We start from the raw sequence: 27,931 nt of genomic DNA on the forward strand, positions 1-27,931 counted from the left end.
GTAGTTTATGACCTAGAAATTCAATGGCACCGTGCCCATTTCTCAGGCACTAACCAGGTGCCTAAGTCTGCAATATGGCGGGCAGGAAGCACATGCTCATTACGAGTCGAAAGTGTGCCGCCAGCCATATTGGTGTAGATAAAACAATAGGTGTCCAGGGCCTGTGCTAGAAACAGATGTTAGGCTCCTTATTTGCATATGCAAAGGATCTAACGCCTGTTTGAGGCCACCTCCGCAATATTGGCTTGCCCTCAGGCAGCCACGCTAGCTGCATTCAGGAAAACCAGATCTACATGTGGCCTAACAGGCAAACTTTAAAGGCCGCCACCAAAATGGTAAGTTTATTAAAAATACTTACCTGAATGTGGAGCTGGGAGGAGCGTGAGTGCTCCTCCCGACCCCACATTAAAACTACAGGCTGCCGCCAGCCACCGCTTGCCCTCCCATCCGATCCTTTGTGTGTGGCCGCCTCAGGATATGTCTAGAGCCCCAGTACGCAAACAGCAAGTGTCACTACGTGCTGAGTTTCTACCTGTCCAACACACTGAGAAGGCTGGGTCTGGCCACGCTAGCTGAGCAGGCGCAGGATGTCCCGTCCAGCTGGACCGCTACCCGCACCCCCCCCCCCCCACCCCCCCCACCTGTCCCAGGTGGAGAAGTTCCTGAGGAGGAATCCCTTTGACTACAAGGCCATCAAACTGTGGTCAACAGGAAACGTTGTAAGAGTCCTGCAAGGAACAGAGAGGATGGACTCGATCGGTTTCTTCCCCGACCAGATAGTCGATGCCATTTGGCAGAACGTCTTGTCGCTGGAACTGACCAACAGGCATCAGGATGTAGCCTGGATGGTGGTGAGAAAGACCCTCCCAGTGCGGTCCTTCCAATACGCACAGAATCTCAGCGCCACCGCGAGCTGCACTCGAGGCTGTGGCGGGGAGGAGACTGTCATCCACCTCCTGATAGGCTGCCCCTTTGTGCAGAGGATGTGGAGAGAGATGCGTTGGTATCTTTCCCGGTTCATCCCAAACAGTTCGCTAACACAGGACGCTGTGCTCTACGGGCTGTTCCCCGGGAAGCATCACGAGACAGATATCACCTGCGGCTGGATGACCATTAACCCGGTGAAGAAGACCCCTTTGTCCGCCCGAAACCTGCTGATCTTCCAGCGGAAGGAGCTGTTCACGACCGAGTGTTGCCGACTGGCACCCTCCAAGGTCCAGGAGTACGTGCTGCGGGACGCACTGAGGCGAGGTGCGACCTACACAAAGGCTCTATGGGGAAAGGCCACTGTGTAAGGCCACCCCACCTTGTATTGTATACCATGAGTCATAAGAAATACTGTGTTTGAATTGTAATAATGAGATCGCTTTGTGTACGATCTGTATTGTATTGGTTTGAATTGTACTGGTTTGAAATTGTGATATTTACATTGAACTGTGTGTATCCTTAAATTCTATGAAATAAAGTATATTTTCAAATTTTAAAAAATCTGATCGCGACCCCGAGCCCTCAGGGGGGATCACTGCTGCCCCCTTCCCCTTCGCCTTTGCCAACCTCCCCCCACACCCTCCATTGCCCCCCTTCCCAGTCGCCTTCATTCATCGGTTGTCTTCAAGAACTTACCTGAGGCCCGCTGCTGCCAATGTAGCGGCCCAATCTTCGAGGCCTTTTCTCCAGCAAGCCACCTGGGTTGCCCATTAGGTATCTGCAGCTTGCTGGTTCGATAATAATGAGGCCCTACACCCAATATTAGGTGCCTATCCTTTCAGGCAGGCTGGCTCGAACAAATTTCTAGTTTGTTGGTTCCTCCCAATTGGATGGAGTCCGCATCAGTCACAACAAGCTTCTCCCCTTCATCAGAGAATTCTAACACTCTGCCTCTCCCCACCTGCAAAGCCTCAATGCTCTGCTACTAACTTTGCAAGCCAAGTCTCGATGATGTGCCTGTCCTTGTCTGCCCACCTGAGTCCTGTTACTCCTCCTCTCACTGCCCATCCAAGTCCTAATACTTTGCTTCTTTCTGCATACCTGTCCATCTGCCTGAGTCACAATCCCTGTCTCCCTACCCACAAAAATGTTGGTCAGGAAGCTGCCAAAATGGTGATTGTACTAATAGTTACAGAAACAAACAAGTGAGAGAGAGCGAGAGAGAGAGAGCGCGAAAGGGAAAGAGAAAGAGAACCATGAATAAGAAAGGGGAAGAAAACAGTACAGTGAAAGAAAGTAAGAAAGGCTAAATGAGAAAAGAAGGGAAGTAACAGGGAGAAATGCAAAACAGAAATGAGTAGGAAGAAAGATACAGAAATGAAGGAGGAGTGACAAAAAAGAGAAGTGAAGAAACATGGAGAGGGAAGAAACCAAAGTGGAGGAGAGAGAAAATAAAGTGAAAGAGGGGAGAGAGAGGCACAGAAATGAGGGGGTGAATGCAAAAGAAACACAAATGGAGGAGAGTGAGAAACAGAACTGAAGGAACAGGGAGGAATCAAAGTGGAGGTGAAAAACAGAAACAAAAGAGAGATAGAGAAACCAAAGTGGGATAGAGAAGTAAGTGAACAAAGGAGAGAAACCAGTGAAGGAATTGAGAGAAAGAGAAACAGAAGTGAAGGAAAAGGGGAGAAATGGAAGTGAAGGAAGAGGGAGAGAGAATAAGAAGGGAAAGAAACAGGGAAAGAGAAATATAAGAGACAAAGGAGGGAGAGAAAAAGAAGTGAAGGAACAAGGAGAGAAAAAACAAAAGGGACAGAGGAGAGCCAGATAGAGAAATACAACAGAGAGAGAAATAGAAATGGAAATGAGAAAATTATAGCATAGTACAGGTGGCTTGTTTACCTAAAAACATCCCCCGACATTGCATAATTTTTACTACAAGTTCCATAACACTTAGCATTTTAACAATGACAATTATATAATTTCCCCCAAAGATTTACCATGACACACGTACTGGCGTAGTTATAATTCATTAGTGTTTTCACTTTTTTTACTGTTATATCTAATGCTGTACTTTTGTTTACTTCTTACAGTGGGAAGAAATCAGTGAAGTTGATGAGAATTACACTCCTATACACACATACCAAGTGTGCAATGTCATGGAGCAAAATCAGAATAACTGGTTACAGACTAACTGGATCTCCAACGAAGGGGCCCGCCGTATATTTATTGAGCTAAAATTTACATTACGAGACTGCAACAGTCTCCCTGGAGGTCTCGGGACCTGTAAAGAGACCTTTAATGTGTATCATTTTGAATCCAATGATGAAGATGGGAGAAACATCAGAGAAAACCAGTACACAAAAATTGACACGATTGCAGCAGATGAAAGTTTCACCGAGCTCGACCTTGGTGATCGAGTCATGAAGTTAAATACAGAAGTCCGAGATGTCGGCCCCCTGTCTAAAAAGGGATTCTATCTCGCCTTTCAAGATGTTGGCGCCTGCATTGCTCTGGTCTCGGTGCGAGTGTACTACAAGAAGTGCCCATCCACATTCCGTAACCTTGCTTCCTTTGAAGATACGATCACAGGGGCTGATTCATCTTCACTGGTGGAAGTGCCGGGCATGTGTGTCAACAACTCAATGAAAGATGACACTCCAAAAATGTACTGCAGTGCTGATGGGGAGTGGTTGGTCCCAATTGGGAAGTGCATGTGCAAAGAAGGCTATGAAGAGCAAGACAACACATGTCAAGGTAAGATAAACAACTTATAGTTAGGTGCTGCTGAAACTAGTGATTATAACAATCAAAACAATACAAAAAAATGCAAAAAAATGACACTTCTTTTATGACCATTTAGTGCAGCAAAGTATTAACAATGACATAAAAGGAACAAATGTTCAAATATTGGCTCTAAAAGATACCTTCAGACAGAGCTTGGATTGCAAGTTACTGTGTGTGATGTTTGTATATTTGTGTGCATGCCTGTGTTTTAGTGAGTGAGAAGGGGGCAAGCCATAACTAGAGCAGGGTGGCACACTCCCAAAGCTTGGCGGAAGCCTCCAGCTTCACTTTCCTATATGCATCTGATGCTTTTGCACATGAGCGTCCTCTAAAGGGGTCAAGAGCTTGTAATTTCTGGGTCATCCTCCAGTTCAGTTTGTCTTAGGTGCCATTTTTTTGTGCAAGCAGAAGTAGCTTTGAGATGTTATAGGTTGAAGAAGCACTTACAGTGACAGACTTGGGCAAGAGCAGAAAATTTACTCATTTATCCTAAGGCCTTAAGTATTATGGTACAAAGACCTTTTCATCCTCCTACGTATTTACTATTGATGTAATGGATGACTGTGACAAAATTAATAAATACTAACCCAGAAAATTATACACTCAATTTTTTGGATTTGAAATACTTGTATAAAGTACACATGGGACACTTTTTAACTTCATTCCCTCCCTGCTGTCTGGAAGATTTAGCCTTCTGTTACCAAACAGGATAATTGGGTTATTGAATGTGTTGTAATTCACGTCTTCTATATCTAATACACATCAGCCTCTTGCATCTGCTATTGGGTAACTATTTTATCAGACCCTCATTTAACAAAGCCAGATGCAAAGCACAAGGTAGAAAAAAACTTCTAGTTATTAACCTTTGACCCTCACAAAGCTTATGTTTATCACCAGAAACAAACTGAGCACCAATTAGATTGGTGAGGGTCCAGGGTGATCTAGTTTAAAAGTATCTCTTTAAACAGAGCAGTATCATTTTCAGTCTACTAAAATAAGTACTGTCTCTATCTGCTTGTTTATTCATTGAAATTAAACCTGTTTTTTACTCTCAGACACAATTTTTTTTTCATTCTTGGCATGTGGGCATCGCTGGCAAGGCCAGCATTCAGTGCTCATCCCTAGTGGCCCTGAGAAGGTGGCGGTGGGCCTCCTTCTTGAACTGCAGAGCAGTTTGAAACAACTGAGTGTCTTGCTAGGCCATTTCGGAGGGCAGCTAAGAGTCAACCACGTTGGTGTGGGACTGGAGTCACACATGGGCTAGACTGGGTAAGGACAGCAGGTTTCCTTCCCTAAAGAATAATAGTGAACGAGTTGTGTTTTTACAAAAATCCAGCAGCTTCATGGTCACTTTTACGGATACCAACCTTTTATTTCCAGATTTTTTTTCCAGTTTCAAACTGCCATCATTCTTGGATTATTAGAATCATAGAATCATAGAATCTTACAGCACAGAAGGAAGCCATTTGGCCCATCGTGCCTGTGCTGGCTCTTTGAAAGAGCTATCCAATTAGTCCTACTCCCCTGCTATTTCCCAATAGCCCTGCAATTTTCTCCCCTTCATGTATTTATCCAATTCCCTTTTGAAAGTTACTATTGAATCTGCTTCCACTATCCTTTCAGGCAGTGCATTCCAGATCATAATAACTTGCTATGTAAAAAAAATTCTCGTCATCTCCAGTCTAGCTTTTTTGCCAGAGGCCCAGGACTTTGGATTACTAGTCAAGTAACATAGCCACTACATTACCATACCCATGTATAATATAAATGCATTAATTCTAATATATATTAATCGCCAGTGAATTATTATATGTTGTCACTGGTTTATTGCATTACAGGAGCTATAAAAGTGATTCCATGACCCACACAACCAGTGGGGAAGCGTGCTCATGGGCAGCACAGTTTGGAGATATGGCTACAATGTTATAGTTCCAATTGACCGGCCTGCAGGCACTGTGAGTGCGGTTTCCCCTGGTTGCGCGGGATTGCAGAATTGATCCTTATCAACCATAATCAAAATAACCGAGTAAGCTAGCAAAAAGAGTTTTAAAATATACCAGGCATAGCTCAAAAAATGAACAACCTAAAAACAATCCTAAAATTGTGTGCATTCTGCTGTTGCCGACCATCTTGCAGCTCCACCAGTGGTGGTGCCGTTGTGTCAGAATTACCCACTCGTCGATCTATAAATCTCTGAAGGTGGATGCGATTGCTGAAGTCATGAGGTTTATTTTCTAGCAGCATATATGACCAGATTTTTGACTCTTTATTTTAAAGTAGACTTTTTATATATTTTGAAGTATTTTATGATAAGAGAAAGCAAATGGGAGTTTCATGCATTGTGCCTACAAGCAATGAGAATCCTAGCATGGTATGGCGAAACTGCAATTTAAAGCAATTTGTCATCTGATTAGTTTTACTCCCACTCCCCACATTTGTGACATGGCTGCAGATGAAAGAAGGATGTTTACTCCTTTTTCAAGTGTAACAGGAGGTGCTACTACATGACATTAGAAGACATGATCAAAAAGGATATCAAGACATGTAAGATAGAAAGGGGGGAGATAATTGATAAACTAGTCAAGCTTAGAGAGGATAAAACTCCTGGTCTGGATGGATTGCATCTGTGCATACTAAAAGAAGCTAGGGAAGAGATATCAGTGAAGCTATTGTATATATAAAAATTCAAAGGAATAGTGCCAGAGGACTAATGGACAGATAATATTATTCCGATATTTAACAAGGGAGATAGAACAAATCCAGGGAACTGTACACAGTTAGCTTAACGTAGGTGGCAGGAAAGATAATGGAACTTTTACTCAAAGATGGAATAGAAAAAAATCTAGAAGCCAAAAATATAACAAAGAATAGTTAGCACGGATTTCAAAGGGGAAAGTTATACTTGGCCAACCTTATTGAATTCTTAGAATCATAGAATCATAGAATGGTTACAGCATGGAAGGAAGCCATTTGGCCCGTCAAGTCTGTGCCGGCTCTTTGTAAGAGCAATCCAGCTAGTCCCCCTCCCCCGCACTTTTCCTGGAGCCCTGCTAATTTTTTCCCTTCAAGTACTTATCCAGTTCCCTTTTGAAAGCTACAATTGAATCTGCCTCCACCACCCCCTCAGGCATTGCATTCCAGATCTTAACCACTCGCTGTGTGAAAAAAGTTTTTCCTCATGTCGCCTTGGTTCTTTTGCCAATCACCTTAAATCTATGTTCTCTGGTTCTTGACCCTTCTGTCAATGGGAACAGTTTCTCTCTATCTACTCTGTCTAGATCCATCATGATTTTGAATACCTCTATCAAATCTCCTCTCAACCTTCTCTGCTCCAAGGAGAACAACCCCAGTTTCTCCAGTCTAGTCACGTAACTAAAGTCCTTCATCCTTGGAACTATTCTAGTAAATCTCTTCTGCACCCACTGAAAGGCCTTCACATCCTTCCGAAAGTGCGTTGCCCAGAACTGGACACAATACTCCAGTTGTGGCCAAACCAGTGTTTTATAAATGTTTATCATAACTTCCTTGTTTTTGCACTCTATGTCTCTATTTATAAAGCCCAGAATCCTGTATGCTTTTTTGACTGCTTTCTCAACCTGTCCTGCCACCTTCAAAGATTTGTGCACACATTCCCCCAGATCTCTCTGTTCCTGTGCCCCTTTTAGAATTGTACCCTTTAGTTTATATTGCATCTCCTCGTTTTTATTACCAAAATGTATCACTTCGCACTTTTCTGCATTAAATTTCATCTGCTACATGTCCGCCCATTCCACCAGCCTGTCTATGTCCTCTTGAAGTCTATCACTACCCTCACTATCTTTGAAGAAGTAACAGGAAGAGTAGACAAGGGAAATGTATTGGACATAATATACTTGGATTTTCAAAAGGCCTTCGATAAGGTACCGCAATGTAGACTCATGACTAAGGTCAGAGCATGTGCAGTCAGGGGACTAGTAGCAGAATGGATAGCAAACTGGCTACAAAACGGAAAATAGAGAGTAGGGGTTAAAGGTAGTTTCTCAGACTGGCAGAAAGTGGGAAGTGTTGCTCCACAGGGATCGGTGCTGGGACCACTATTCACCATTTACATAAACGATTTGGATTCAGGAATCGGAAGTACAACATGCAAATTTGCAGACAACACCAAATTGGGAGGATATAGTTAATACTGAGGAAGACTGCAACAAAATACAAGAAAACATTAACAAACTTGGAGAATGGGCATATAAATGGTAAATGAATTTCAATGTGGATAAGTGTGAGGTGGTTCATTTTGGTAGGAGGAATAAGGAGGCCACCTACTCCTTAGAAAATAAATCTAATTGGGGTAAAGGAGCAAAGGAATCTAGGGGTACAGATTCACAAATCATTAAAAGGAGCAACACAGGTTAACAAAGCCATAAAAATGTAAACAAAGCACTGGGGTTCATTTCTAGAGGAATAGAATTCAAAAGCAGAGAAGTTATGTTAAACATATATAGAACCTTGGTTAGATCACACTTAGAGTACTATGCTCGGTTCTGGTCTCCATTTCACAAAAAGGATATAGAAGCACTGGAGAAGTTGCAAAAAAGATTTACAAGGATGATACCATAAGTGAGAGGTTATAAATATCAGGAAAGACTGAATATGCTAGGGGTTATTTCTCTAGAAAAGAGAAGGTTGAGGGGTGACCTGATAGAGATCTTTAAAATTATGAAGGGGTTCGATAGGGTCGCTGTAGAGAAGATGTTTCCATTTGTGGGGGAGTATAAAACTAAAGGCCATAAATATAAGATAGTTACTAAGAAATCCAAAAAGGAATTCAGGAGAAATATCTTTTACTCAGGGAGTGGTTAGAATGTGAAACTTGCTACCACATGGAGTAGTTGAGGCGAATAGCATAGATGCATTTAAGGGGAAGCTAGATAAGCACATGAGTGGGAAAGGAATAGAAGGATGTTGATAGGGTGAGATGAAGTAAGGTGGGAGAAGGCTCATGTGGAGCATAAACATCGGCATAGATCTGTTGGGCCGAATGGCCTGTTTCTGTGCTGTAAGTTCTGTGTAATACAAGTTCAATTATTAGCTTCCCATTCTACCAAATAGACTAAAGACACATCAAATCAAAGTAACAATTCTTCCTGTTTACAGCAAACATCCATCTCTCTGAGGATTCACTTCTAATCATCAAAAACAGATTTCATAACTTTAACAGTCTTATCAGGTTGCCAATGAGTAACTGAAGGTGAAAGAAAACAGAAGATAAAGCCACCAGCACCATCAGACCTGTGTTACAATTTCTGCCATTCATTTATACATAATACATAGTTACATAGATTAAACACTTTCACTACATACTGCCAATGGATGAGGTGAGGTGACAGGAAAACCCAGTAGAGTCAAGTTACGGAGTGGATCTCCTTCCATGTGCTTTGAAAACAGGACTGTTATATAATTAAATCCCTTCAAATGCATCTTCAAATCTCTTTGCCTCTCCATTGATTCCAATCTGTCCTGTTGGGCGCAGAAGCTACGAGATGCAGTAGTGCAAGCACAGACGAACTGTGACATGGCAGCGCACATGTGAAAGAAACATAGTGTGGCAGCATGTACGCAGAAGAACGGAGATATGGGCCTCGATATTAACCCTCGTCGATGGGCAGGAGAGGGTTGGGGGTTAAAAAATTTTTAAATTGGGAAGCCGTCTCCAACCAGCCGCATACGCGCCAGTCGCCATTTTTACGGCGAGGGATAGTGTGGCGTGCGATTGTCCGACCTTGGAGAGGCAGGACACTTCATTAACATATTTAAATCAGGCTCCAATGGTGCAAATGTGAGTCTAATTTAAATTGAACAGTTGCAGCTGGGTTGGGAATGACCTGTCAATTTGGCCGGCTGCCGGGCGGGAAATGGAAGAAAGAAATCATAATGAGGTCCTGCCGTTAAATTCGGCAAGACCTCCGTGTCCCAGGCCTTACCGAGTTTCCCCCACGCTACTGCGCTTCTCACAACCTCACGGCTTCCCCATAAATATCGGGGCCATGGTAGTTAACAAGGTTGCCCATGCAACGAGCATTGGAGGATTGTGTGAACTCTAGGAAGTTTTAAGTCTTTTCACTGACTTTGGCAGCAAATGCTTCCAGACAATGGTTCTGAAAAGCTGCCTGTCCATGTAAAATGCAATAACCTTTGTAAACAAATCATGAATTGTAAATTTATTGGAAAATTGCTGAGCTAGCAGTCTAGTGATTTCTTTAATTAAAAGGGCCTAAACGAATCTTCATTTACATCGAGTTACATCGAGTCTACAGCATAGGAACAGACTATTCGGCCCAATTAGTCCAAGCCGGCATTTATGCACCACACGAGTCTCCTCCCTCCCTACTTCATTTAACTCTATCAGCATACCCTTCCATTCCTTTCTCCCTTGTGTGCGTGTCTAGCTTCCCCGTAAATGCGTCTATGCTATTTGCCTCAACTACCCTTGTGGTGACGCATTCCACATTCTTACCACTCTTTGGGTAAAGAGGTTTCTCCTGAATTCCCTATTGGATTTATTAATAACTATCTTATACTTAAGACCTCTAGTTTTATATTCCCCCACAAGTGGAAACATTTTCTCTACCCTACATCTACCCTATCAAACCCTTTCCTAAAGACCTTTATCAGGTCACCCCTCAGCCTTCTCTTTTCAAATCAAGCCCGAGTGCTTGATTTGCCTTTTTTATGGACTTATTAACCTGCATTACTACTTTTAGTGATTTGTGCATCTGTACCCCGAGATCTCTTTGCTCTTCGATCCCATTTAGACTCTTATTATCCAGTACGTGGCCTCCTTATTCTTCCTACCAAAATGTACCACCTCATATTTATCTATATTGAAATTAATTTGCCAATTACACGCCCATTCTGCAAGCTTATTCATATCTTCTTGCATTTTGACGGATTCTTCCTTTGTTTTAACTACATCCCCCGATTTGGTGTCGTCTGCAAATTTTGAAATTGTACTTCCGATTCTCGAGTCCAAATTGTTCATGTAAATTGTGAACAACAGTGGTCCCAGCACCGGTCCCAGCATTTGTGGCATACATTTTCTTTAAGACAAGCAGGGAGATTTTTTAAAAATAAAACTATCCAGTCACCTGGTATTGCACTTGGAGAGCCAAGACCAATTGTAGTTTTCATTGTGAAGCAGGGCAGAGAGTTGGGATGGTTAGAGCTGAGCAGGTAGTCATAATTCAGCTCCCAATGTAAGTCACACATTTTGTCCTTATTTTTGTATTGATGTTAGAAATTCCTGTGTCCACATTTCTAATGGGAACTGCATATGTAAACTTGTCACACTGCCCTTCTGCCAGTGACGGGAGACTGCAATTACAGCGTGACAAGTTTACAGAGGCAGTTCCCATTGCAAATGTGGAGATAAGAAGTTATAATGGAAAAAGTTAACAGGAAATGCAATAATGTGTAAAATGTTTAATATATTATAGATAGATAACTTTTTAAATTGTTGTATATAGTTGTTGTGGCCAAGAAAGTTATCAGTAGAAAACAGTAATAGATGCTGACATTTTTAGAAAAAAATTATAATTCCACCTGCAATTATACTTATTTTCAGTATTTTTAAACCACAATGGGAACATGAATTTTCATTTATACGTGGCTTGTGTTCGGATCTTCATTCTTTAGAGAGTCAGTTCTCATGCTTTTTATTGGTGCTGATTCAGTGGCAAACAAGTATGCACTATTCATTCTGTGATAAATACATACCTCTGTACAACGCTACAAATTGTCTTGAATTTTGTCTTTATATGTTAAAGTGCTTCTGTCACCTTATTGGAGAATTTTGTGGACAGGCAGCAATGGAGAGGATACTCCAAAATATCTGCTGCAGCGTTCATCGCAGTTTTTTTGATGTGCCACAAAGCAGTTTTCAGAGTTTGATCACAGATTTTATTCAAACTGTGACAAAAATAATGAATTTGGATCAGCAAACTGGTGATTTTTTTCTCGCACCTTCCTCTTTTGCAGGATGCTGCCGTGGTGGCAGTTTATCTTTTATTCATTCTCAGCATGTGGACGTCACTGGCAAGGCCTGCATTTAATAGCCATGCCCTGGTACAATGGTGTGGCTTGCTAGGCCACTTCAGAGGGCAGTTAATAGCCAATCACCTTGGTGTGGGACTGGAGCCACGTGTAGGCCAGAATGAGTAAGGAAGGCAGGTTTCTTTCCCTAAAGGACATTAGTGAACTAGTAGGGTATTTACAATAGTTCAACAGCTTCATAGCCACTTTTACTGATAGAATCATAGAATGGTTACAGCACGGAAGGAGGTCATTCGGCCCATTGAGCCCATTCCGGCTCTTTCTAAGAGCAACCCAGTTAGTCCCATTCCCCGGCTCTTTCCCCGTGGCCCTGCAAATTTTTTCCCTTCAATTATTTATCCAATTCCTTTTTGAAAGCCACGATTGAATCTGCTTCCACCACCCTTTCAGGCTGTACATTCCAGATCATAACTACTCGCTGCGTAAAAACGTTTTTCCTCATGTCGCCTTTGGTTCTTTTGCTAACCACCTTATATCTGTGTCCTCTGGTTCCCGACCCTTCCGCTAATGTGAACAGTTTCTCTTTATTTACTTTTTTTAAACCCTTTATGATTTTGAACACTTCTATCAAATCTCCTCTCAACCTTCTCTACTCTAAGGAGAACAACCCCAATTTCTCCAGTCTATCCACATAACTGAAGTCCCTCATCCCTGGAACCATTCTAGTAAATCTTTTCCGCACTCTCTCTAAGGTCTTCACATCCTTCCTAAAGTGTGATGTCCAGAATTGGACTCAACACTCCAGTTTTGGCCAAAGCAGTGTTTTATAAAGGTTCAATATAACTTCCTTGCTTTTGTACTCTATGCCTCTATTTATAAGGCCCAGGATCCCGTATGCTTTTTTAACCGCTTTCTCAACTTGTTCTGCCACCTTCAAAGATTTGTGCACATATACCCCCAGGTCTCTCTGTTCCTGCGCCCCCTTTAGAATTGTACCATTAAGTTTACATTGCCTCTCCTCGTTCTTCCTGCCAAAATGTATCACCTCGCACTTCTCTGTGTTAAATTTCATCTGCCACGTGTCCACCCATTCCACCAGCCTGTCTATGCCCTCTTGAAACCTATTACTATCCTCCTCACTGTTTACTACACTTCCAAGTTTTGTGTCATCTGCAAATTTGGAAATTGTGCCCTGTACACTCAAATTCAAGTCATTAATATATAACAAAAAAAGCAGTAGCCCTAGTACCGACCCCTGGGAAACACCACTGTATACCTTCCTCCATTCCGAAAAACAACCGTTCACCACTACTTTCTGTTTCCTGTCACTTAGCCAATTTCGTATCCATGCTGCCACTGCCCTTTTTATTCCATGGGCTTCAATTTTGCTGACAAGCCTATTATATGGCACTTTCTCAAACGCCTTTTGAAAGTCCATATACACAACATCAGCCGCATTGCTCTCATCAGCCGTCTCTGTTACCTCATCAAAAAATACTGATACCAGCTTTTTATTTCCAGATTTTTAAAACTGAATTCAAATTCTCAAAGCGGCTCAACTTCTGAAAAGTGGTCCTTTTGAAGGTAGTTAAATGCACTGATTACAAATTGAATTTCTGTGATTATTTTTCATGTTAGAATTTTTTGAAGAACTGTTACAAGAAGAAATATCATTTTCTTTATTTTTCTTCTGGGAAAAATAAAGTGTTTTTTATAGTTCAATTTAAGACATCAAAGCCCAGCTATTCTGCCGCAGTTTGTCTAATTTTGGAGCGGTGATCCGGTAGCCGGAAAGTGGTCATCAGGAGTGCTATACGGTGAAAGTGTTGCTGCAGTGGAACTCTGCTCGTGTTGTGCCCTGACATAGTTGCCAGTGGACGGGACCGATAGCCTCAAACGGGTGAGCGTTTCTTATAAACATTAAGTTGTGCGTGCTGTTTTGCCATGCAGAATGTCAAACATCAATCACGCCCACGTGACGTAATGTCCCGGGTCGGTTTGCAGCAGTAATTCTACTGCATGTCATTGAAAGGAAACAGTAATATTACGATAATAGTATTTCAGCCAATTTTTACTGGTTTACTCTTGTTTTTTTTTCCCTGCTGGCACTTAAGTTCCCATAAGTCATTGTGTCATTTGTTGTACGTTATTAATTTTTTTGCCACTACTGGCAGGAATGGAAACGCCCTTATCCAACTTGTTTTGAAGAAGAGAAGGAGCTACAGTGGGATGCCAGCCAGGTCAGGATGCATAAGAGGTGCACTGTACCCACCCAGCGGTCCTGCCTACCTGCATCTACAGACAGAGGTGAACATACCTCACTTTGGCAGATAATTACTGCAATGGGATACAGCAGACTGAATGGCACCACTACGATAAGCGAAAGCCTGACGAACCGTAATGTTGGATGTTTCTGAGGAAGCACCTTGGTCACAGTGGGGGTAATTTTGACTTTGGCTGATGGTGTAAGACAGCCGGTATTAAATCAGCCACCCATTATATATATCTCCCGATGTTCACTTCCACTGAAGTCAATGGAAATGAAAGTCCGAAGAGATGTAAAATGGGCCACTGATACGATGTCAGCCATTTTACACCATTGCCTAAAGTCAAAATTACCCCAAGTGTGTCAAGCCTTCAATAGCACTGCAAAAATGAAGGCGTGCCAAGCCTGAAGAAATAGTTGCTGGCATCTTGCTGGGTGTAACTACTCAGGCTACACTGACTCTTGATGAGTTTGGCATGCCTAAATCATAGGAAATTGTAATGGGGAACTATCTTAGGCTCTGGATGTGGCGGACGCAGAGCTGTGCCACCTGTTGCAAGGACGCCTGCAGGTACTAGTCAGCCTAAAGCTGCCCATTGCGTGACAGTAATGTGGCCTGAAACTTGGCTCCAACTTCTTGCAGGCATGGTGCTGTGGAATGGCACAAAGAAGTGCCTTTCACAACCTCAGGACATCCCAAATTGCTTTACAGCCAATGAAGTACTTTTGAAGTGTAGACACAGTTGTAATGCAGGAAACATGGCAGCCAATTTGCGCACAGCAAGGTCCCACAAACAGCAATATGATAATGACCAGATAATCTGTTTTAGTGATGTTGGTTGAGGGATAAATATTGGCCAGGACACCGAGGAGAACTCCCCTATTCTTGTTCGAATAGTGCCATGGGATCTTTTACGTTCATCTGAAAGACGGAGACCCTGCCTGCCCTCTCAGGTGGACAGAAGGACAACTGTCCTCGCAATCACCTCAAGCAGCAATGCCTCCAGTTCAGCATCCATTAAAAAAAATCTGGTACATCTCTGTCATCTACTTACAGATTCAGCCTGCACCTTTGATTTTTTTCCCCCTATATTTCTACCCGTTTCATCTGACTCCCCCACCCGTCATCTTTGGCAAAAGCGACGAATGGATTGAAGTGCCTTTTGAAACTCTCGAAAGGCTTTCAGAATTTTTGTCTCTTTATTGTGAACGTCCCTTTAAACTATTATTGCGTTCCCTACGTCTATCCCAATCTGCACCTGAATTTATGCTAATGAGCTGACAATGACCATGGGAAATTGGATGCAATCTTATGTTTGAGTCTGTCTAAAGTTGGCCTGTAGTCATTCAGTCTAAACCATACCAGTCGAGGAAAATCCAGACCCATGAGTTTTATTTCATTGGTTCTAACTGCTGATCAATCAGTACTGTAGCAGGATGTGAGTCTTTTTGTATTTGTTTGTTATGTGGACAAATGAAATGTCACAACAGACGAAATGCTGTAATCATGTTGTGACAATGGTAGGATCCACTGACGGAGCAAAAGCTCAAAATGCAGATAACAGTAATGTCAGGAGACAGATTCCAGTTCAGTGCTGTGCAAGCCCATACTTCCAGACACACTCACTGATAACCTCCTGTTAGAAACACGCATATGAAAAGCGGCATTCTTTTAAAAACACATTATTGTGCAGCTTTATTTGATTGTTAAGGAAGGCTATGCTACATATTGGTTTACCAATGATGCTTGTTTAAATAGAAGACAAATATGTTCCAATTTATATTTCAGTCGACACAACGTATGTTAATACAAATTCATAATTGCCATGGAAGGAAGGGTCATTTTAAAATCGCATCAGTAACTCAGAGATTCAGCTGAGCTGCCAGTGTTAAACGAGTACCAATATGCATTGGCCTGATAGTTTTTTAGGGGGAAAAATATATTTCAGTATACTCTGGTACCATTTGGTAGTGGTATTGATGCTGCAAATGATTATTCGAAGCCAAGTGAGCAGGGAGAAAACTGAAAAGACTGGCTGCATGAGTCTCACAGAGATAACAGTGTATATGTGTGTTTGGTACATGCACCTGTTTATTACTGCTGTCAATTAGCATGGCTTAGCACTTCCAGTTAGCTGAATTAGCTCAATGCTCAAAACAGATGCGCATTTGGGCTATTTGTGAATATTAAACTCTTTTTTTAAAACAAATGTAAATATTTGGTTTTTACTAAGTGTAAAAAAATAATTATGCGCTGGAGTAGTAAAATAAAAGCCCATGAGTAATCTGTAAAGAATTTCATTTCACCCTTAGGATCTCTGCAAGATATTCAGTCTAGCTGTGACTTGTCATTTTCAGACAGACGGTAAACAAGTGCCATGATTTAAATGCACGCTATCTTTTTCCCTTGTTCAGCATTTGAAGATAATTTTCTTACAAGGTATTATAACAGAGTTCTAAAACAACCCTAAAAAGATGTGTGTTTCATATTCTCTTTCATTTTATGAAATGTAGAAGAATTTGCAAAGTGAGTGTGATTTACGACTAATCCTTTTTCTTAATTTGCTTTTGTATCAAATTCACTTGTAGATTTTATTTTCCTGTAGTGGTGGAAAAAGTAGTTTGTAAATATAAATGTTCTGTTGTACAGTAAGTGACAGAGAGCTAATTAAAGCAGCAAATGACAAGGATTGCCAGCCTGGTGAGATAGCATGTGGAGGTAGCAAATTGTGACCATTCCTAACAGCACTCAAGCAAAGTAGGATCAGTGGCATGAAAGTCTTCCGGACAATGTTTAAATCATAGTTTAGTCGCCTGCAGGGCCTAATTACATGCCATGCAGCCAATTAAAATATTTCTTGGTGCCTTGCTATTACAAATCTGTATTGGCAACCGGTTTGTTGCTGGTGCACATTTTGAAATCGAATCTTGTGCACTACTTACTATTAAATTGACCATAATCTACCAACAGTGATGTGCAAACTAGGAGAAAAAGAACATCCATGTGCTGTAACTGGTACGATCCCTTTTTCTCCGTATTTCTCTTACCTACCTAATGTCTGAGATCAACTTTTCTGATCTACGAGATTATAGACACAGACATTCATACCTTCTTTATTCACCCAATCTGTCTTATTAACTCTATGAATAAATCATTCTTGGTAGTATTTAACGCTGTAACCTTCATAGAAAATAAATAGGGCAATATATTTCCTTGAATCATTCAATTATCTGTGCACCCTGCAGCAATGTAACTAGCAGTAATACTGCAAAGGTCAAAAATGCACTAACTTCTTTCATGAAAAATTGATGTTTCTCAGTCAAATGACTCACATTTATCAGGCCTACAAAATATCTGCTATAGTGAAGATTTAAGGGTTTTTATTTGTTTCATATTAGTATAAAAATGCTGCGGATACAATGTGCTATCAATCTATGTCAACAAATTAATTCGTAAAATACTAATCGGAATGTTCGTCAGACTGATCGTATGAAGTTCCAGTTTATTTAGTTGTTAATGTATTTAAAGATGTAAAGTTCGAGAATAGAATAAAATAATCATTATAATCCCTTAATTTCTTTGTCACTTTTGAAGTTTGGTTTAATAATTAATGCATGTCTTGATAAAATACATAAAGCTCAGTTTTCAGTAAAGTTATAAAGTAGAAAGAAAAGAACTTGCATTTATATAGCACCTAGGATGACCTCAGGATGTCCCAAAGTGCTTTACAGCCAATGAAATACTTTTGAAGTATATGTGTGAGCTTCACAGTTAAGTGTATGGAGATGGTTTTTGAGCCTTGCTGAATTGAGCCAGGGAGATAAATTAATAACAGCTGGAGGCTGCAACTTTATGGTCGAAATTAAGATAACAAAAGACTTCTATTCTTGAGCACCTCTGCATGAAATCCAAGTGCAAGACTACATTGTCTTTTGTCTGTACAGCTGTAAATATATCCATGGATTGCAGAGCTAACTAGTTGTACTTAATGGGTATGATACAACAGTCCTGATATTGCTTTGGACAATGGGCTGGTTGTTTATATCATTCAGGTGAAATGGGATGGAACTGGCAGGAATGTGGATTGAGGATAATGTCTACAAATAAGGAAGGATTGGTTAGATAATATAATGCAATAAAACTGCAAGGCCGTAATCCAATCCAGCAAATGTTGGGGTGCCAGAGTGGTTGGCTGTAGCACAGTAGCTTCTTTTGGTAATGTTTTGTGAGTGAGCAGATCCTAGCACAAAGGGAGCTGATAATTACATTATACTGCTGCCCTTGGGACTGGCTGCACTTTGCACTGACTGCAGAGGAGTCGAAAAGTAGACTACAATAAATAAAAATGGCCAGCTGGTGGGAAGACGGTAAAAAGAGACTATTCCAAAGAAACATGAATGAGGCAACGGCTGTTCTGTTGACACATATAGGTTTGGATTTGAATGTTCTTAAAGGGGAACTGAACTTTAGAACAAACTAAAAGTCTGTTTACTGACATAATCAGTATTTGTTTCTTTATGTGCCTGTGCAGTGCTGCTGGTACCAGATATTAATGGAGATGGGTGTTTGGTTTGGGCTGTGGATGAAGCAGCCTTTCAATTTTTGAACTTAAGCCTCAAAGCACCATACAACGAATCAATTTGATTTTCAGTTTTAGATTCAGTTCTATCACCTTAATTTCAGTGAACAACAACAACTTGTATTTATAGAGCACCTCTAACATAGTAAAACATCCCAAAGTGCTTCACAGACAAATATTGACACCGAGCCAAAGAAGGAGACAATAGGACATGTGACCAAAAGATTGGTCAATGAGATAGGTTTTAAGGAGCACCTCAAAGGAGGAGAGAGAGGCGGAGTGGTTTAGGAAGGGTATTCCAGAGCTCAGGGCCAGGACAGCTAAAGGCATAGCTGCCAGTCATGGGGCAAAGGAAGTCGAGGATGCACAAGAGGCCAGAGTGAAGCTCCTCACAGCTGATATTGGTATCAGTTCCTCATTTTTTTGTAAACTTGTGGGTAAATAAAATGATTGAGAAATTAAAAAATGTTGCCTGTGATCTTGAGTCAAATATTTAGAATCTTAATCGTATCACCTTCCCCACGGGTGTATCACAATAAAACTGGTACGTATATATATAGATATAAATAAAATGCCTCTAGGAGTTCATTAGCCTATACTTAAGTTGGCTCTGCTATTTCCTTTTGTTTAGCCAATAACACTTAACATCTGGGTGGCACTTATTGTATAAAGAACACATGGAACAGACACAGCTCAGTAAACCGAATAATTTTTAAAAGTCAGTCAAGCATGTACAAATGTCAAACATCATATCAGTCAGCAATCCATCCTACTAAGAGGGCTTTTTCCTCTTACACTGGGTACTGCTTGTGTTGAAAACAGTGTTAAAGCATTTGATTGTAAGTTGAAAAGAAGATTCATTCAACTATTGATGAATACCGGCATTTCTTTCAAAGCCATTTCCCAGATTAAAGAGCACATGAATAAAACGAATAATAAAAAATAAGGATTGTAATCACTTTGTCTCTTGAAGGACACCAAAATAATTTTACATTCATGAAAGTTTGCTTTAGCACCCACCCCAGTTTGCTCTTGCAGAACACTCCTTTCATTAGAGCACAGTACACACTCTTGTACCATTAATCATGATGGAGAACCACGTGGACCTTGTCTTTATTAAACATGCTGCACTGTTTCCTGAAATGTCTCCCCGTAGAACTGTCTGAGCAATGCAGTTTCTAATCCAGTGAAATCACATTTGAAACTATCCCTTTGCAGTTTTCCCAAGATACCTAACATTTTCAAAGATATGGTAATGTAATTCCACAGTCAGAAAAAAAGTGATAACTTCTAGCCAACGAGATTATTGTACCATATCACTGTTGAATGTTACATAAAATGAACATTTAGGACCACAGGTGTTCAGTGAAGCTTTTGGTATCCTTTTACCCCTGAGCCAGCAGTTCCAATAATAGTGCATCTGGCAAGAAAGCTACTGTTGTAGGTCTGTGATGGAGAATTTTCTTGCTCTGTTTTATACTTGTGTGTTTGTGTTGGAGTGGATCTGGTAGCTCGTGTTGGACTGTACCTTGGCAGCTTAAAACCTGCAGAATTTGCACATTCCAGATTCATACTAATGTGAAGTCTCCAAAGGTCTGAGCCAGTATAGGTTTGTACATGCTATAGTGTAAATGCTTCAAGTCAAAATGTAAATGCTTCAAGTCTGTAAGTGAAAACCAGATCTGAATTTTTGTCGCTGTTATTAGTAGTAATACTATTTAATTTTAGTTTGACCTGTGGTAAACAATTCTACAACGACAATGTATCCACATTTTTCCCCGTCTCACAGCAGTGGACATCAACCTCCAATCAGCCATTTTAGAGTGGAATTGGTGACTCGTCCAGTTCATGTTGCTGATGCAGCGTCTTTTCCTCATTCAGTTACAGGCTGAAAGAAGTAAGCAATAACCCATTTACATCAAGTTCAGGTACCTAATCTGGTCACTGACTTTTGTATTGCAGTTCACATTCTAACAATTACCCTGTATTCTCTCTTTCTCTTTGCTTTCAGTCTACAATGCATAATTGTGTGAGTTCATCCACTTTGGACCAAGGAAAGATAGATCAGAGTATTTTCTAAATGGCGAGAAGCTAGGAACTATAAAGAAGCTGAGAGATTTAGGGGTCCAAGTACAGAAATCACTAAAAGCTAGTGGATAGGTACAACATTAATTAAAAAGGCTAATGGAATGTTAGCCTTTATCTCAAAGGGGCTGGAATACAGAGGTTATGCTACAGTTGGATAAAGCTCTGGTGAGGCCACATCAGGAGTACTGAGTTCAGTTTTGGGCACCGTATCTCAGGAAGGATATATTGGCCTCGGAGAAGGTGCAGCACAGATTCACCAGAAAGATACTGGGGCTAAAAAGGGTTATATCATGAGGACAGGTTGCATAGACTAGGCTTGTATTAAGATAGATTAAGGGGTAATCTAATTGAGGTGCTTAGGGTGACTAAAGGGTTTGATAGGGTGGATAGAGAGAAACTATTTCCTCTGGTGGGGGAGTCCAGAACAAGGGGGCACAATCTTAAAATTAGAGCTTGGCTGTTCAGCAGTGATGTCAAGAAGCACTTCTTCACACAAAGGGTAGTGGAAATCTGGAACACTCTCCCCTAAAATGCTGTTGAGGCTAGGTCAATTGAAAAATTCAAAACTGAGATAAATAAATTTTTGTTCGGCAAAGGTATCAAGGGATATGGAGTAAAGGCGGGTAAATGGAGTTGAGATACAGATCAGCCATGATCTAATTCAATGGCGGAACAGGGTCGAGAGGCTGAATGGCCTACTCCTGTTCCTATGTTCCTATTTCTGCTGGGGACTAAATGTTAGCTTGAATGCAGATGGGAGAATTAGCACTTTTTCTGTCACAAGTAAAAAAAAATTGTAATATATAAGTTTTCTAGACCGTAATGCCAAATCAAGCCAGCGGTGCTCACTACAAAGAGAGAAAGGGAGAGAGAAAAAGGAGAGAAAGAAAGAGAGAATATAATGTAAATAGAGTAACTTTACTATAGTGTGACCTGCGATAGAAAAGTCAGTGACTGGATTAGACCGCCACACTTGATGTAAATGAGTTATTGGGTACTTCTGTCAACCTGTAACTAAACGAGGGGAGGATGCTGTTTTCAACAGCATGAAGACTGACAGGACTGGGCACTGCTAATTGGCAGTTGCTTCCAGCCATTTAAATGCCTTAAGGGTGACAAGCGTCAGCTGACTGCTGTGAATGAAAATGGTGTGGTTCAGTGGCGTCTCTCAGGATTATACTCAGGGAAAATTTAGAAAATTGCCTGATCTTGGTGCTGTGACTGGTGTGAGAAATGTATGATCTCCCTCTATTTTCATATCTGACACCCACAACTATCAGAGATGTCAAACATAATTTGATAAGACTAGTATGTACTTTACATTCACACTATGATGGAAAAATTGGTCAGGAGTGAGATGCAAAGTATTGAAAGCATCCTTTCTTGCCTCGAGGATAATAGAGAATTTGGAATTGAGTTGGATAATTAGCACAAATTGCTATTGATTGAAGTATTCCACAACAGATTTTATTCTTAACCATTAATATGCCAGTTGTTGTGCTAACCATATGGGAGTCCTGATTATTTAGCAGGACAAGGGTTTCAATAGGCAAACAAATCAAGATTTTCTGCTGACTTACTCATCTATAGTGCTGAACGTATTCTTGCCACTGATCTTGTATTGAGGGCCACGTGCTGTATTGAAACACACACTCACTAGTAAATGGCTGCTGACTGCATTACAGACCCCAGCAACTCTTTTCCCACAATCTGCTCATTCACTTCAGGTATGCATCATAAACTCAAAAGCAGCCAGTTCAAAGACTCTTTGTGCACAGGCAGTTTTAGAAATGGGGCAGTCAATGAAAAAAAAGCTACTGCAGTAAACATTTAAATACACTCCACCCTCATTATAATATGGAACTTCCGAGATAAGCATTGAGTGTTATAACAAGGTGTTTCCTGTCAGTGTCACGTAACACAGCACAAAATATAGTATGGAAAAAGTTAGGACTAAAGATTCAGCAGCCTTATAATGGAGATCATTTTGCAACGAGAAGCCTCAATGAGTGTGTGGTGAATAATATATTGCCCTGGGGATATGAAAGTTCATTTTTGATTTTTGGCACAAGTGAATGAATGTAATAAATGGACTTACCTTTATCCGTAAAAGTTTCCCCATTCCAAAATGATTATTTTTTCCTTCATGTTACAAACTATTTCCCAACTGAGAGGATGGTCAGTGTCCTGCTTTCCTCATCTGTGATCTCTCCCATGTGCCCCTCTGTAATCTGCTAATAATAATCCATTTATGTTACAACACTGCCACTGGTGGCATACAGAATGAGGTGGCATACATGCCTTAGGAGGCACCAACAGTCACCGCTGGAGGTGATTTTGCTTGCCTCTGGAGGCAAAGTATCGACTTCAACAAAAGACAAAGGGCTCAATTTTAAAAGAGTGGCGAGATTGCAGTGGGTTTTGGGGGGGGGGGGTGGTCAATGGGCGTGCGGCAAACCTGAATAAAAAAAACTTACCCTTCCCCATGCGATCGCAAGGTAAATGATGCTCATTAATCTTGTTTCCGGGTTTCGTGCCCGGCAGCCAGCCTGATTGACAGACTGGCTGCCGACAGGAGCTGCAACACCGAGGTGAGGCGGGGGGGCGGGGGGGGGGAGAGATAGAGAGAGAGATCTCGTTGGACGCTGGAATAGAGAGTGGGGGGGGGACAAAGATCGTGGGGGGGGACAAAGATCGGTGGGGGGACAAAGATCGGTGGGGGGGACAAAGATCATTGGGGGGGACAAAGATCGGTGGGGGGGACAAAGATCGGGGAGTGGGGGGACAAAGTTGGGAGGGGGGACAAAGTTCGGGGGTCACAAAGATGTCGGGGGGATATCGGACATCGTCGGGGGGGAGTCATCGGGAGAGACATCGGGGGGTGAGACATCGGAAAAGAGACATTGGGAGAGGAGACATTGGAGAAGAGACTTCGGGGGGTGAGACATCGGAGAAGAAACATCGGTGGGGGGGAGACATCGGAGAAGAGACGTCGGGGGGGGTGAGACATCGGAGAAGAGACATCGGAGAAAAGACATCAGGGGGAGAGATATCAGAGAAGAGACATCAGGGGGGAGACATCGGAGAACAGGCATCAGAGAAAAGACATCAGGGGATGAGACATTGGAGAAGAGATATTGGAGAAGAGACATCGGGGGGGTGGGAGACATCAGAGAAGAGACGTCGGGGAGTGAGACATCTGAGAAGCGACATCGGCGGGGGTGCTGGGAGACATTGGACATTGGAACAAGGGGTGCAGCGCAGGTTTATTTATTTTTTAACTTTGCAAAATGTTATTTGATTTCATTTATTTAGTTTATTTTTGCTTGATCCGGCCCTTCACGGTCTTGGTTTCACTAGGCGTGAATCAGACTCCATTTGAAAGCTGCCCAGGTAAGTTGAAAATCTTTGTAACCACCTACTATGTAATAAATAAGTACTTAAGTACCTCAATGAGGTACATTTGCTGCTTATTAAAGCCAGCGGCATTTCCGGATTCCAGAACCCCGCGCGCACACAGGTGCGTGCGGGGGAGTCGGTGGGTTGGAGCCGGGTTCCTTACCCGCTCGGGATTTTACCAATTTTCGCTACCCCCCGCCCTCAATGCACCCGGACTTTTATTTGAAAATCGAGCTCAAAGGGTGGGTTCAGCACATGGAGTTTCTTTAAAACCCCACAGTATAAATGGGTCGAATTTAGCACAACAGGAAACGGGTTGTATTATGCAGCTGATTCCCGTGGAAGCAATCCAGTAATATAAATGGGATGTAAGAAGTGTCAACTGAAAGTGACTTTTCCATGCAACCTATGCCTATCTGTGATGGGGCCTCAACTATACACTGTATTTTTTAACAACTTAAGTGACTGGATAGAGAGCCACATATCCAAGTTTGCCAATGACACAAAGGTAGGCAGCAGTGTAGATGGAAGCAAAAAGTCACAGAGAGATTAAGTGAGTGGGCAAAACTGTGGCAAATGGATTTCAATGTACGCAATTGTGAGGTCATCTACTTTGGACCTAAAAAGGATATTCCGGGGTACAGAATCTTCAGGCGAGACAGAGGGGGAGGTATAAGAGGAGGGGGGGTCGCAATATTAATTAAAGAATCAATTACTGCCATAAGGAGGGATGATATATTAGCAGGTTCCTCTAATGAGGCCATATGGGTGGAGCTTAAAAACAAAAAGGGGGCAAGCACTTTGATGGGAGTGTACTATAGGCCCCCAAACAGTCAGGGGGAGATAGAGGAACAGATATGTAGGCAAATCTCAGAAAATTGTGCAAATAATAGGGTAATAATAGTGGGGGATTTCAACTTCCCCAATATTAACTGGGATACTCAGAGTGTAAAAGGCTTAGAGGGTACAAAATTCTTAACGTGCATCCAGGAGAGCTTTTTGAGCCAGCATGTAGAAAGTCCTACAAGAGAGGGGGCGGTACTGGACCTAATTCTAGGGAATGTGGCCGGCCAAGTGGATGAAGTGCTAGTAGGTGAGCACTTTGGTGACAGTGACCATAATTCGGTGAAATTTAAGGTGGTAATGGAAAAGGACAGGGAGGGGCCGGAAATAAAGGTTCTAAATTGGGGGAAGGCCGATTTTAATAGGATAAGGCAGGATCTGGCCAAAATGGACTGGGATCAGCTGCTTGTAGGAAAATCCGCATCGGAGCAATGGGAGTCTTTCAGAAGGGAGATTGAGACCATACAATGGCAACATGTTCCCGTAAAGGTCAAGGGTGGTTCCAAGAACTCCAGGGAACCTTGGATGTCAGGGGATATACGAGAATGGATTAGGAAAAAAAGGAGGGCTTTTGGCAGATACAAAAGGCTAAAGACGGAGGAAGCCCTAGAGGAGTACAAAAAGTGCAGGGGGATACTTAAAAAAGAAATTAGGAGATCAAGGAGGGGCCATGAAATAACACTGGCGAGCAAAATAAAGGAAAATCCTAAGATGTTTTATAAGTATATTAAGGGTAAGAGGATGACTAGGGAAAAAATAAGGCCCATTAGGGACAAAAATGGCAATCTGTGTGTGGAGCCGGCAGATGTAGGAGGGGTTCTAAATGAATTTTTTGCATCTGTTTTCACTATGGAGAAGGACGATGTAGACATAGAAATACGGCAGGGGGACTGTGATATACTCTAACATATTAACATCGAGCGGGAGGAGGTATTGGCGGTTTTAGCAGGCCTAAAAATGGATAAATCCCCAGGCCCGGACGAAATGTATCCCAGGCTACTGTGTGAGGCAAAGGAGGAGATTGCGGGGACTCTAACACATATATTCAGAACCTCTCTGGCCACAGGGGATGTGCCAGAGGACTGGAGAACCGCTAATGTAGTACCATTGTTCAAGAAGGGGAGTAGGGAAAAACCGGGGAACTACAGGCCAGTGAGCCTAACATCAGTGGTAGGAAAATTATTGGAAAAAATTCTGAAGGACAAAATTAGTCTCCACTTGGAGAAGCAAGGATTAATCAGGGATAGTCAACATGGCTTTGTCAAGGGAAGATCATGTCTGACTAATTTGATTGAATTTTTTGAGGGGGTGACTAGACGTGTGGATGAGGGTAACGCAGTGGATGTGGTATACATGGATTTCAGTAAGGCCTTCGATAAAGTCCCCCACAGGAGACTGGTCAAGAAGGTACGAGCCCATGGAATCCAGGGTGCCTTGGCACTTTGGATACAAAACTGGCTTAGTGGCAGAAGGCAGAGGGTGATGGTCGAAGGTTGTTTTTGTGACTGGAAGCCTGTGGCCAGTGGGGTACCACAGGGATCGGTGCTGGGTCCCTTGCTGTTTGTGGTCTACATTAATGACTTGGATATGAATGTAAAAGGTATGATCAGTAAGTTCGCTGATGATACAAAAATTGGTAGGGTGGTAAATAGCGAGGAGGATAGCCTCAGTCTGCAGGACGATATAGATGGGTTGGTCAGATGGGCGGAACAGTGGCAAATGGAATTTAACCCGGAAAAGTGCGAGGTGATGCACTTTGGAGGGACTAACAAGGCAAGGGAATACACAATGAATGGGAGGACCCTAGGCAAGACAGAGGGTCAGAGGGATCTTGGTGTGCAAGTTCACAGATCCCTGAAGGCGGCGGAACAGGTAGATAAGGTGGTAAAGAAGGCATATGGGATACTTGCCTTTATTAGCCGAGGCATAGAATATAAGAGCAAGGAGGTTATGATGGAGCTGTATAAAACACTGGTTAGGCCACAGCTGGAGTACTGTGTGCAGTTCTGGTCGCCACACTACAGGAAGGATGTGATCGCTTTGGAGAGGGTGCAGAGGAGATTCACCAGGATGTTACCAGGGCTGGAGCGCTTCAGCTATGAAGAGAGACTGGGAAGATTGGGTTTGTTTTCCTTGGAGCAGAGGAGGCTGAGGGGGGACATGATTGAGGTGTACAAAATTATGAGGGGCACAGATAGGATGGATACTAAGGAGCTTTTTCCCTTCGTTGAGGGTACTATAACAAGGGGACATAGATTCAAGGTAAAAGGCGGGAGGTTTAGAGGGAATTTGAGAAAGAACTTTTTCACCCAGAGGGTGGTTGGAGTCTGGAACTCACTGCCTGAAAGGGTTGTGGAGGCAGGAACCCTCACAACATTCAAGAAGCATTTGGATGAGCACTTGAAATGCCATAGCATACAAGGCTACGGACCAAATGCTGGAATATGGGATTAGAGTAGACAGGGCTTGATGGCCGGCGCGGACACGATGGGCCGAAGGGCCTCTATCCGTGCTGTATAACTCTATGACTCTATGACTCTATGATAGATCAGAATAGTTTCTAAATGGTGAAGAGCTCGAAAAAGTGGAGGTCCTAAGAGACTTTGGGTCCATGTACATAGATCATAAAATTATCTTGGACAGGCACAGAAAATAATCAAAAAGGCTAATGGAATGCTGGCCTATATATCTCGAGGATAGAATACAAGGGAGTAGAAGTTATGCTACAGCTATACAAAACCCTGTTTAGACCACGCCTGGTTTACTGTGTTCCGTTCTGGGCACTGCACCTTAGGATGGATATATTGGCCTTGGAAAGAGTACAGCATAGATTTACTAGAATGATACCTGGACTCCAAGGGTTAAATTGTGAGGAGAGATTACACAAACTGGGGTTGTATTCCCTGGAATTTAGAAGATTAAGGGGTCATTTGCTCGCAGTTTTCAAGATATTAAGAGGAACTGATAGGGTAGATAGAGAGAAACTATTTCCACTGGTTTGGGAGTCTAGAGC

The 27,931-nt window shown here is 42.1% G+C and overlaps 1 protein-coding gene across 1 annotated transcript in view; it reads left to right on the top strand.

Annotated features, from left to right (window-relative positions):
* Nucleotides 1-27,931, top strand: part of LOC137321173 (ephrin type-A receptor 5) — a 365,797-nt gene that overhangs the window by 52,703 nt on the left and 285,163 nt on the right. The window contains exon 3 of the mRNA XM_067983437.1: nt 3,021-3,684. Within this exon, the coding sequence (XP_067839538.1) occupies nt 3,021-3,684 (664 nt within the window). The remainder of the gene's footprint in view (nt 1-3,020; nt 3,685-27,931) is intronic.

This window comes from Heptranchias perlo, chromosome 4, assembly GCF_035084215.1.
Source record: "Heptranchias perlo isolate sHepPer1 chromosome 4, sHepPer1.hap1, whole genome shotgun sequence".
NCBI lineage: Eukaryota > Metazoa > Chordata > Chondrichthyes > Hexanchiformes > Hexanchidae > Heptranchias > Heptranchias perlo.